This window comes from Lissotriton vulgaris, chromosome 5 (genome assembly GCF_964263255.1).
Source record: "Lissotriton vulgaris chromosome 5, aLisVul1.2, whole genome shotgun sequence".
In the NCBI taxonomy this organism is placed as follows: Eukaryota; Metazoa; Chordata; class Amphibia; order Caudata; family Salamandridae; genus Lissotriton; species Lissotriton vulgaris.
The window spans coordinates 1,329,395,110-1,329,408,203 of record NC_141693.1 but is presented as its reverse complement, the minus strand read 5'-3'; the positions used below and the strand labels follow the sequence as shown (position 1 = coordinate 1,329,408,203).

The 13,094-nt window shown below is 44.7% G+C and overlaps 1 protein-coding gene across 1 annotated transcript in view; it reads left to right on the top strand.

Annotated features, from left to right (window-relative positions):
- Positions 1-13,094, top strand: part of SLC26A8 (solute carrier family 26 member 8) — a 3,386,895-nt gene that overhangs the window by 2,622,317 nt on the left and 751,484 nt on the right. The window contains exon 13 of the mRNA XM_086923258.1: positions 3,568-3,930. Coding sequence (XP_086779384.1) covers positions 3,568-3,930 — 363 coding nt within the window. The remainder of the gene's footprint in view (positions 1-3,567; positions 3,931-13,094) is intronic.

Genomic DNA, 13,094 nt, shown 5'->3' with positions numbered 1-13,094 from the left:
ATGGCAAATCATCTGGCCGGGGTGCTGAATGTGCGTGCGGAAAGTCTCAGTCGGCAGTTCTCCGCCGACCACATGTGGAGGCTTCATCCGGAGGTAGTTCAACACATCTTACGGACGTGGGGGGCACCTCGGGTGGACCTGTTTGCCACTCTCGAGAACGAGAACTGCCCGTCATTCTGCAATCTCCAGTTTCCAATGCAGGGGGTGTTCGGGGACGCGTTTCAGTTCAGTTGGAGCTCACAACTCCTTTACGCATTTCCTCCCATAACCTTGATTCCTTGGGTTCTGAGGAAGATTCACCAAGACCGGGCCCAAGTGATATTGATCGCCCCGGATTGACCAAGAAGGGTGTGGTACACAGATCTTCTTCACCTCTCATCGCACCCTCCGCTCTGTCTCCCTCTCAGGGTAGACCTCCTCTCAGAGTCGGAGGGCCAGGCTCTACACCCCCACCTCCAGAGCCTGCACCTTCATGCCTGAAGATTGAACGGGGCAACCTGAATTCTTTCTCCCTCTGGCCTAACGTGGTGGATGTTATTTTATCGGCCAGGCAACAGTCCACCAAGTCTATTTACTCCTACAGGTAGTCAAGATTTTTTAAATGGTGTGGAGAAAGGTCTATTAATACCTTAAAAGCTCATCTTTTAGATCTTCTTTGTTTATCTCTGCATTTGGCCCAGCAGGGTTGTGCTGTGGCTACTGTTAAAGAATATTTGTCTGCTTTTTCGGCATTTCTTTGTTTGCCTGATCAGTGGTCTCTTTTTAAATCTCCGATTGTTGTAAGTTTTATTAAGGGGCTTACTAATATGTTTCCACCCACTCCCTTCACTGTGCCACAGTGGGATTTAAATCTAGTTTTAACTTTCTTAATGGGTTCCCCATTTGAACCTATGCATAGTTGTCCTTTGGTACTGCTGTCATTCCAAACGGTCTTCCTTGTGGTTATCACCTCGGCTAGGCGGGTGAGTGAACTTCAGTCTTTGTTTTTATGCTGAAAGGTTGGCTCTCAGGACCAGGACTGCTTTTCTGCCTAAGGTGGTAACTCCCTTCCATCTATGGCAGTTCAGTAACCCCCCTACTTTCTATCCTCCCCTCACCTTTCCAAAGAGGAGGAGAGGCTTCACCGCTTGGATCCTAAGAGGGCAGTTAGTTCTATCTGGATAGAACGAAGGACTTGCGACTGGATGATCAGCTCTTTGTGGGCTACGTTGGGCGCATGAAAGGCTAAGCAGTGCACAAGTGCACTTTATCCAGGTGGATCATGTTGTGCATCAAGATCTGCTACACTCTGGCTGGTAAGGAGCCTCCTGAAGGCATTAGAGCTCATTCTACCAGGGCTAAATCATCTACTTCTGCCTTGTCCAGAGGTGTTCCTATGTTGCACGTCTGTAAGGCCGCAACTTGGGTCTCCCTCCACACTTTTGCGAAGCATTACTGCTTAGATTCTGAGGTGAGGAGGGACGGCCACTTTGCGCGCTCTGTTTTGCAGGACTTTTTGATATAGAAGGGTGGACACCCCCCTCCGGGGGATGGACTGCTATGCAATTCTATTTATAAGGTGAGGAATCTACAGGCAGATGTATCCATCAGAAGAACAAGTTACTTACCTTCGGTAACACTTTTTCTGCTGGATACAGTATCTGCCTGTGGATTCCTCACTGACCCACCCACCTCCCCGTTGTCCACCCTTTTATTCCTTAAAAGAGGTATTGGTTAATATGGTTGTTTCAAATTGTCATTTTGTATTGCCTCTCTTTGCCTTTGTGTAGGCTTATAGGAAATGTTGCTTTCTTTTGCTTTCCTATTTCACTTTACACTGTGTGTATTTGTGTGAATACTATGTATACATTGTCTCTATGGTCGGTCTGCCCGTTCGCCTCGGAAAAAATGGGTGGAACTGACGTCATCACGCCGACCTGGTCCTCTTATGGCTCCAGTGATGTCATGCGGAGCAGCGTGCGAAGCCATGGCATTGTGACAACCTCGTCGGCGTGGAGAGCTAGGAAAAAGTTTCCGCTGAATGCTGACTCAGGGGATATTCATAAGATGAGGAATCCACAGGCAGATACTGTATCCACCAGAAAAAGCGTTACAATAGGTAAGTAACTTGTTCTTTACAAGGGAAAAGACTGTAGTGTGACCCCTTCCCATTTCTTGGGGGGACATTTACCACGTGTAACAGTGCCATCCACGGGGAAAGTCCTTGGGTAAGGTGCCATGCAACCTCACCTGTTGAAAGGCATCAAAGATTTATTAAACCTTTGCACTCACCTTATGCCTTTTTTGCTAATGATGAAAAGCAATGCCTACTGTGGGACTGGCCCACCTTTTCTCTGAGTGCAAATGTGGCTTTTCTGCAGTGAACTAATACTGGTGGTAGTACAAAGTACGAGGCATGCGTCAGATGACTGTTTCCAAATCAAGAGATGCTGCGATTAATCTGTCAAAGCTCGGTGACTCAGTGAGTACGGCTTAAAGACCAAGTGTTGTGGCTTTAGCTACACAAACGAATAAAAAGATGGGAGCATCGAGCCAAGGCCCTGCTTTAGGAGATCACTGAGCGCAAGAGAAGCTGATTCCAATTCACACTTTGTGGTGGGAAAAGGAATGGCTGTGTACATGGTGTTGGCTTTCAAAGAAATCAGCTATCAGCCTTAAAACAAGGTTCTAGGGCCAGATGTAGGTAAATTAGATTTACCGATTTTTAATTACCGAATTTTACCGATTCGGTAATTAAAAATCGGTAAATCTAAAGGGTGGATATGTAGGTATTTCCAGATGTGGAAATACCGAATCTGTAACAATCGGTATTTACCGATTCTGTAAATACAGAATCAGTATTTCCCATTGATTCCTATGGGCTTTGAAGCCCATAGGAATCAATGGGAAATACCGATTCTGTATTTACAGAATCGGTAAATACCGAATTTTGCAAGGGTGCAGGGGGTGTCACTTTGACACCCTCTGGCACCCCACAAATAGGCATGTGCACCATGTGGCACACAGACATGCCCTAAGGGCATGTCTGTCTGTCACATGGCTAGGTGTGCATGCACACATGTGCATGCACACCTGAATTCGGTATTTTACCACACAATAGGACTGTGTGGTAAAATACCGATTTTGTAGGGCCTTTGGGACTCAGAAGATTTCCACCTACATCTGAGATTCACCGAATCGGTAAAAATACAGATTCGGTATTTTACAGAATCGGTAAATTTACCGAATCGGTAAATTTACCGATTCTGTAAAATTGTGCCCCTACATGCCAATTCTTGTATACCGGTCGGTAACGGCCGAAAATACCGATTTTCGGCCGTTACCGACCGACCTACATCGGGCCCTAGTTCTTACTCTTGGTGAGAGGGTACCCATTAAGTTGAGAATCGGAAAGCACCAAGTTGCACAATTATGTTTAATACTTGGGAGCCTAACGTTATTATAAAATGTTTAACTTTACTGGTGAGAAAACATTAAATGGTGGCCTCTGTTCCTTATAAAGTAGCATAACATACGTGTATAATGTATAAGGAGATGTTTTTAGTAATTAAGCAATACTGATTTTAGTTTTTATTAGGTGAAAGATTCAGAAGATCACCAGGTGTACCTCTAACTTCAGCTACAGACTGCAAGTCATGCCAACGCCCATTAGCATTAGAAGATGAAGCGTTTCTCATTCCACAGCTAGATATAAATGCAGGCCCTCTGGAACGCGAGTGTATAATTGGACCAGGCTTAGCAGGGCACAGAGATATGGACACCACATCAATTAAAACAAATTCTGTTCTGTTTCCACCATCACGGCAAACCTCAGACATAAAGATAGCATCAGAACCTGATGGGCAAGGACCTTCAAAATTCCACACAATTGTCCTGGATTTTAGCATGGTACAGTTCATAGATTCTGTGGCTGTCAGGCTACTCAGTGAGGTAAGCTCCACTATTAGGTTTCATGCTATTATTAGTCTTGACTGTATAACTTGTTTCAACAAATGCTTTGCTACGATCTATGTTCACTCTATATAAATGTCTATAACGATCTCTGTTGTCAAAATCCATTCGCTGAAGTTTATACCTATTTCTCTAGACATAAGTCCTGACAAATAATAATTGTACAGTATTTGCATCTTTTAAGGTTGAACAACCTCTCACTCTTAGAAAGGCTCAACTCTTCATTTGTTTTCTCCACGCCCTTACAAGTTTTCCTTTTTCCCCTCCAAACAAATACATCACTATAGTTTGGGGAAGTGTGCTCTATGTTCAGCGACTTTAAGTCTTGCAAAAGGACTTACATAGATTCACATGGTTGAATATTCCGAGTTCTCTGCCTGGGAATTATGAATGGTCAATTAAACAATTGCACAAAAGTGTAGGCACATACATATTCCGCAACATTGAAAAGATCAATATACTGTAGTCGAGCCACATTGTTTTATGACCCCAATCTCTGGCCTTTGAGGTGGAAAGACACTGAACTCAACATCTCCATTACGCTTCAGCTATAAGATGTTCTACTGTATGTCTAGTGTTTGAAATCACCAGAACTTTGTTTTTTTCCTAGACATTTCCAAAGCTTTGCAAGTATTTATTCAACATGTTTCTTTATCCTAACTTTAAGGATGGCTGAAATAATGCTTTAAAAAGAAATTCTTAATGAAGTTTTGTGCGTGCAGGAGAAGAAACACATTTTGTATATCGTAATGCCTGTTTACTTTCAGACAGTGGTCTGAACATGTGACATCCGAGTCTCTTGCACAAAGGCAATGCTGAATGTGAAATAGGCAGGATTCTTTCATCCTGCCATCAGGCGATGCTACCTCAAAACCTTCTGTCAGCCTGCCTCCATCATGAACACTAGTTTGGAACGTGTGGCATAGTCTAGTGTTCATTCACTGGCTGTTCCTAGTTACAATCAGTCCGACCCTGTGTGAATATGAGCTGGAATTAAAGACTGGTTTCTGTCTTTAGAATACTTTCTAGGAATAGGCTTTCCTGTTTTCAGTGTTATTTTTTTTACATTACAGTGGGTTTTTTCCAGTGGTTTCCAAATACTGAAAATCGGTGGTTATCAGTATCTATACATTTTACGAACATCAAACATTTGGCAGAAGTAGTGCTTTTCCTGCTCTTACAAAATAGATTCACAAATAGCGTTTGTATTGTAGCATCACTGTCTCTGAATTGAAATAGTGTGCATAGCAGTGTTGTAATTTTTTGGGGCAATCACAACACATCTTTGTTGAAATAAGGAGATGGAGAGCACAGAAGTTACCAATGGTAATATGTTCTCATTTTGAGAAGAGTCGAAAAGTAGGTGAGGCAGTAAAACAAAAATGGAGGAATATGTTTCGATTTATAATAATTAGTGAGGCAGAGCAGCTAAGTATGTTTTGTTCAGTGCTTTCAGTTACTGCTATAATCAGTTATGAGAAACAATACATGCTAACGAAGGTCTCTGGAGAATCCTTCATCGTGCCCCTCATAGTCCACTTCTACCTGCAGATTCCTCACCTGTAGAACCATCTTAGGCATCAGACTGAATATGGAAACTTCACATTTTCCATGTCCCCGGCAGTGGGAGCTGGCTTAATTCCAACACCGGAAGTGGCATCTAGTGAACGTATCAAAGCGATAAAGTGCCCACCCTGGCGTATCAATGCCAGTTCCCTTTCTTTCACCCCTTAGATCTCCTCCTCTCCTGCTCGACTCATACCCTCGCCGCCACCTGCCTTTTGCTGCAAAATAAGTCCCCACCAGTCTATGCAAGGTCTACTGTGTATGTCATGTGTCCATAACCCCGTCAACAGTGTCCATTCAAAGCTTCATAATAGGGGTAGGCCTAGACCTTGTCCCTGGGATCCTCCATTTTTGGGTCAGGCATTGGGAGCCCAGGAACATCAAGGAAAGGGGGCAACCAAACACTTGGATCCACTCTGGTGTGTGTGGGAGATCCATCCCTGCAAAGTCCCTGTTGTTCCTACCAGGGTCATTTCTAAAGTTGCACAGGCCCCTGCACCGCCATGACAGGGTCAGTCATATATTGCCGCTAGGCTTCCAGGCAGCACGATGCTTGCACAGTTTATTTCAGCTTACCCCTCATGTCGGGGAGCCAGGTAAGCCCTGCTTGGCCCGTCACTCTCTTTCCTTTGTTGTGCGGTCGCCCATGTGCGGCACAATACATGCTGCAGTCCAGGGGAGACCCCTGGGGTACCTATGCCCTGGGTATCTTAGTACCATATGCTAGGGACTTACAAGGGTCCACCAGTAGCCAATTGTGGTTGTACTGTAGTATTTAACATGGTCAATTTAGGGAGAAAGCACAGTGACTGTGGTCCCGATTAGCAGGATCCCAGTCATACTAGTCAAAAATATACTGACACCAAGCAAAAAGTGGGGGTAACCATGAAAGAAGATCCTACTTTCCTACATTCATAGCAGAACAGTCCAAACGAAGCGGAAATATTTTTATCAAGTAAAATAAAAATTTAGAACCATAATACATGCTTTTTCTTTACCCAGCCAAATTGAAGGTTCTCTTCCAGGGGGCAAACAATATTCTTCGATAATCTAGACCGGGCCTAGCAATGGCAGAAAGTGTTCCTGGGCAGGGCCATGAATTGCGTGCACTCGGATGGTAACGTCCCTCCTGGAAGGGATCAGGAATGACATATATTAAGCCTGAACCCATGTAGACGCTGGAGGCCAAGAGTTTCATACTGGAGAGGTTGGTCCCAGTTGCACAGTTGTCTTCCTGCAGCTCCAGTGCTGCACCACTCGCTGAACTCCGACGAGAGCTGGGGACACCATCAAACCATCAAATATAACTTTATTCGATTGTTGAAAAGCAATCATAAAAGTATACATTAAAAATACAATTCATTAAAAACTTTAAAAAGAAATACATTAACAATTTTTCCATGGTGTACAAAGAATTCATCAATTGCAGGGGATTCAAAATCCATAATATCATACATTTTAAAGTGCGTTTATGCGATCATACTTTTCCTACTGCGCATCACATTTTTCAAAAATAGTATAGTTGTTGCAACACACAGATGGTTATCAAGATATTGAATACTAAGCATGGCCACACGGCATCGATGGTGGCCCATCTCTCTCCAAAGTGGTAGTAAAATATTATGTCTAATCACATCATAAAATGTACAGAAGAAAAAAACATGTATAGTACTCTGAGGTGAAATGTCATCACAGGGACAGGGAGGTAAATCATGCGTCCAATTATTTACTGTAGGGAAACTAACCAATCTATGGAAAGTTCTGAATCTAAAGCGAGACAATAAGAATCTTTCATAATTATCTAGCACATAGATTAAATAAGACTGAATGTTAAAAGTCGTTAATATCATTTGATGTTGCAGAACAGAGGGTTTTAAGACCTCAGTAGTAACTCTTAAAGAATCCAAGAAGGCTAAACCCTCCTTCTTTAAGTCTTTGTGCGAAATAGCTGAGATATTAGTAGGGTTTAAAAAATAATCCAATTTTCCAATATCCCTTAAAAAATTACAAACATAGCTCAGCCACGGTATCCTCATGGCTCCCTCTAATTTTAGAATATCTGTCAAAATATCTCTGTTAAGCTTTGTTGCTTCTTGTGTCCACAGCCTGTGCCATAATAGTACAGGCTCCAGCTTAATTAGATCAGATATAAAAGCAAGACCCAATTCTGCATGACATTTATAATTAGGGGTGCTCTTGGGAACCGCAAGGATAAACTTTAAGAAGGTGTTTTCCACCACCTGGATAGGCGTGGGGTCAACAAAACCCCATACCCCACTGCCATAGGAAGCACCAGACACACATTTAGCTTTATAAATTTTAATTAGCTCCACAGGTGGTCTAGTGCCTAATTACTTTGAAAAGGTCTTGTGAGCAGCCGTCAATTGAATCAAAGCAAGTTTTTTAGCTGACACGGCCTGCGACCAGGAATCACTCTGAGTAAATTTGTATCCCAAGATAGGAGAACTGCTTGGTAGATTCAAGCTTCTGTCCTGCTATAAATATGGCCCTCTTAGATTTACAATGCATAGTAAAAGTTTTAGTTGTATTAACTTTTAAACCCAGCTCATTCATGAAGTGGAAATAGCTATCTACCACACGCTGTAATCCTACTTGAGTACGTGACATAGGGACAGCGTCCTCAGCGTACAAAAGCGCCGGGATTGGGCGTCAGCCTACATATGGAGGATCCAAACTATTGTTGCACAGATCTTTTACCAATCTGTTTATATACAAGTTAAACAGGAAAGGAGCCAGAACACAGCCCTGTCTGACCCCACTCCTAATTGGAATTTTATCGGTGCATTCCCCCTTTGGGCCAAAGCGAACGCGGGCTGAAGCGTCGCTATAAAAACGTCTAAGATAATAAATAATATTTTCTTCAACCCCAAGTTGTCCCAGTAAGATCCATAGTTTGGACTGAATCACGCAGTTGAATGCGGCCGAGAGGTCAACAAAGGCCAAGAATAGGTTACCCTTCTTGGCCCTTGTGTCCTTCCCGACCAGCATTAGTAAGTTTAGACCTTGTTCCACTGTCCCTAAACCAGAGCGGAAGCCATACTGGAGATCATATCAAATAGAATTTTCTTCTGCCCACACCAAAAGCCGGTCCAAAATTATTCGACCCGCTATTTTGGTAAAGGAGTCCAGGAGGGAAAAGGGCCTGTAACAACCCGGATCTTGTCTATCCCCCTTTTTATAGATAGGGACTAATACAGATTCCACCAAAGTGGGAAGAAAGTCTGAAACACAGCTAGCATTAAGCACCTGGACCAGGAGAGGGCCACACAAAGAAGGAGTAGTCTTAAAGATATCTATGGGGACACCATCCGGCCCGGGGGCCTTACCACCCTGGCTTGCACATAGGGCTTTTTCAACTTCCTCCAAGATAAAACACAAGTTTGTTGAGGTGGGGTACACAGAGGTAGATATATTAGAACCCACTTGTCCATCACCCTCATACACTCAAGAAAAGTGCCTAATCCAATCAGATTCAGGAATTGCTATTTCCAGCATCGGACCAACCTCTTCCCTAAGAAAGGGAGTTCTGATGAGTTTCCAGAAGCCTGCACTGTCTTTCCTAGTAGAAGCAAGATGCAAAGCTTCCCAGGCTTCAGCTCTCAGTATATTCTTCCTATCTTTTATTGCTATTTTATATTCCTTCCTAAGTCTGCCAACCACCCGACACACCTAGGTTTCTTATGGAGTTCCTTTTTTAGGAGAGTGTAAGCCCTGGTACACTTGGAATCAAACCAACCTCCCTCCCGCTTATGGTTTTTAAATTGTCTCACGAGGGAGGTCCTAATTTCATTCGAAATGGTCGAGAAGGAAGCAAGGAGCATTTCAGGCGGAGAATCTACCCTTAAACAAGTCATTATTTCATGCAAGCATTTTCCAACCACTAATTTAATTATTTCTGCCTGATTCACCATGGCCCATTTTAACGTATATCCATTAACGCTACCAATAGCTAAATTTACGTCCAAGGTGTCCCTCTTTTTATGATTTATCAGAGTGGACGTTGTTGGCAGCAGGATGGCCACACAGAGCGGGAAGTAGTCACTTAATGCGATATCAGAGACGTTAAAGGAATAGATTCTACCACCGTATTTGTTAGAAACAATAGCATAATCGATAGTTGTAGCACAACCCCTTCCATTAAATGTTGAGGATAGGGAAGATGCTAAAGTACAAACTTCATTAGCAAATCATAGAAAGAATGTAACTAACTTAAAATGTGAAAGGCCCAGGCCATCTTCCTGTGTCATTCCACACCTATTATCGTTCATCATACTACACAGAGTACAATTAAAATCCCCGAACAAAAGTATCATCAATTTATGTCTGTATTTTTTTTCCTGTAAGAAAGTGCTTTGATCAGTTTACTTAAAACAATAGGTACATCACCGGGAGGAATATTGTTATATAAGTTCTCCAGTATTACATCTTTCATAGATTCACATGCTTGTATCTTCCCCGTCGTCATGGTGGGAGTCTCACGGTAACAGAATGACCAAGCAGTATCATAGAGAAGAAAAACTGCATAGAAAATCCCCATAGGGGCTGTACTATTTGGTAACCAGACCATTTCTTTGTTTTGGTCCAAAAGCCAGCCAATCAGAATTGCTGCCCTGCCCTCACACTCCCCAGCAGCAGCTTCCTGCCTCAGATTTCCAACCGCCTTCGTGTGAGAAAGGAGTCTCCCTGAGCTCTGCTCAGTTTTCTTCTGTTCCTGTGTGAACTTTTGACCCTTTGGAATCTTGTTTCCTGCCTTCTAAATTGAGGTATTGTGTGTACTTATATTGCTTATGATGGCTGAAAGCTCTAAAAAGAGGCTGTTCAGGCCATGCAGATCCTGTGGGAAGGCCAGACTTTTCTCTGAGGACCCACATGAGGACTGCCTTTATTGCCTCTACCCTAAACACCTGGTGAAAGACTGTAAGCTTTGTAGAAAATTTTCTGACAAAACTAAACGTGACAGAGAGGCTAGATTACTGTTATGGCTTCAGAAGAAGAAGGCCATATCAGGCTCAGATTCTGAGGAAGAATCTTCTCACTCCACTCCCAAGAAAAGAAAGGCCTCTGTTTCTGTGGAGAAAGTGGAGTCTAAAAGGAGTAAATCTAAGGAAAAATCGACATCATCTCTTCCTATTACTCCTCTGGAGAAGCAGACAAGTCTTAAAGGACCTGGATCTGCACCTTCTTCCAGTTCGATGGCTTCTGCTCCTAAGTCTGTGGTGAACACTTCAGTTCCGTCGACTACAGCTTCGTCGACGACAGGATCTAAGGCTGCGTCGACGACCACGACGTCTACGGCAACGACATCGATGAGTAAGATGTCTCTGTCAGCGAAAGGACCGTCGACGACGACGACGACGACTCCGTCGACGACAGGTTCGATGTCAAGGATGTCGACGGGGGCCCCGTCGACGCAGGTCCCGTCGACGATGGTTCCGCCGACGAAGGTCCCGCCGACGAAGGTCCCGTCGACGAAGGTCCGGTCGGCGAAGGTCCCGTCGACGAAGGTTCCGTCGACGAAGGTTCCGTCGACGAAGGTCCCGTCGACGATGGTCCCGTCGACGAAGGTCCCGTCGACGAAGGTCCCGTCGACGGTGGTTCCGTCGACGATGGTTCCGTCGACGGTGGTTCCGTCGACGATGGTTCCGTCGACGAAAATCTTGCTTTCATCGGCTAAAGCGTACAATTCTCCTCAGTCGAAGACCATGATCTCCATCCGCTCTTTTCAGTCGACGAGAGGTTCGGCTACCATCAGTAAATCCGCAGAGTTCACCTCATGGACAAAGATTTCTCCTTTGCCGCCATCATCGCTGTTGGAGCAGGATTCAGATGGAGAGGAGTCCTCAGGTGCCGCCTACAGTCCTTCTCAGCTTCAAATAAAAAGCCAAGATACGGATGTGGAGGAAAGTTATTCCTTCAGGGACAGGCCACAATCTTCCAGATATGAATCATTCCAGGAATCTGGTGATTATGATGATGAAGAAGAGCAGCACGTGGACTCACGGGAGGAGGAACGTCAAAAGACGGTTTCTATACCCTTCACTCTTGTGTCTGATCTTAGATTGATGCTAAACGACTACTATCGTCGTTTCCCAGAGGCGAATTCCTCGCAACCAGTTAAGCAGACGCCTCCCCCGCAGACACCTAAAAAAGCACCTGCCCCTCAAGATCAAGGGGTTAAATCTCCGCAGGTGGTTACTATAAGGGACGACCTAACGGACTCCGATGAAGATGAAGAGCCCGAAGACGGAGAGCTGGTTCATGATGCCTCGGGGAAGGAATGGGACGAATACGTCTTGCCATCGGCTGCATCACCTGACCCACTCAAATCTACCTCCCCTCCTCAAGACATCGGAGGCTTCCATGATATCATGGAAAGGGCGGCCAAGAGATTCAGTCTGGATGTGGAAGTGCAAGAGACGGATTGTTTCTTGTATGATTTCAAGGATGATAACAAAAGGTCACTTCGCTCAATTCCTATTATCCCTCATATCTGGGAGGAGGGCCTCAAGATTCTGAAAACACCAGCTTCTATAGCGGTTTCAGTTCCACGAATTGAAAAGAAATACAGAGCTCCAGAATCTACGGCAGCCTGCCTCATTGGACATCCTAGGCCGGAATCAGTTGTGACACAGGCGGCGCAAAGAAATTCTAAAAACCCGGTGGCTACTTCACTAGTGCCACCAGACAAGGAAGGGAGGAGAATGGATGGAGCAGGTAAGAGGTTTGCGGTCATGGCAGCCTCTACCATTAAAGCGGCAAATGCTATGGCACTGCTTGGCCGTTACAACAGGCAGATATGGTCAGATCTGGCACCCATACTGTCAGCGCTTCCGGAGGACCGAAAGGAAGAAGCGGCAGCCCTTCTCAAAGAAGGAGCAAAATCGGCTGCAGAGTCTATCGACATCGCCATGGATGTCTCGTCTTTGGCCTTCAGACAAATGGCCGGGGCGGTTTCGCTTCGCAGACAGGGCTGGCTCAAGGCGACTTCTTTTCGACCAGAGGTGCAGGCAAAGATTGTCGATATGCCCTTTGACGGTGAAAATCTGTTTGGGAAACATATTGATGAGGCATTGCAAGGCATAAAGTCGGACATGGATACGGCTAGAGCGCTGGGATCTCTTCAGCAGGGAAAGTTTCAGTCCTTTCGGAAGAGGGGTGCAAGAGGCCAATTTAATCAAAGATCCTCTTTTCAATCCAACCGATATCAACCGTACAATCAGCAGGGATATCGTCAGTTTAACACCAACAACCAGTTCAGATCCTCTAACTCCTCTTACCAACAACAGTCCAGAGGTAAACCCAACGCCAGGTGGAAAAATCAGCAGTCTAATAGACGTCAATGATTTCAGGCAGGCGCTCCCCACACAAAAGATCCCGGACAACGACCACTATCTGTCTCAATACTTCACCAACTGGATGTCCATAACATCGGACAAATGGGTCCTGGATGTCATAAGCAGGGGCCACACGCTGGAATTTGTGGAGATACCACCGGACCACCCCCCAGTACTCAGGCTCAACCGTCATCGCAAAGAAATGCAGAAGGAAGTTCTCTC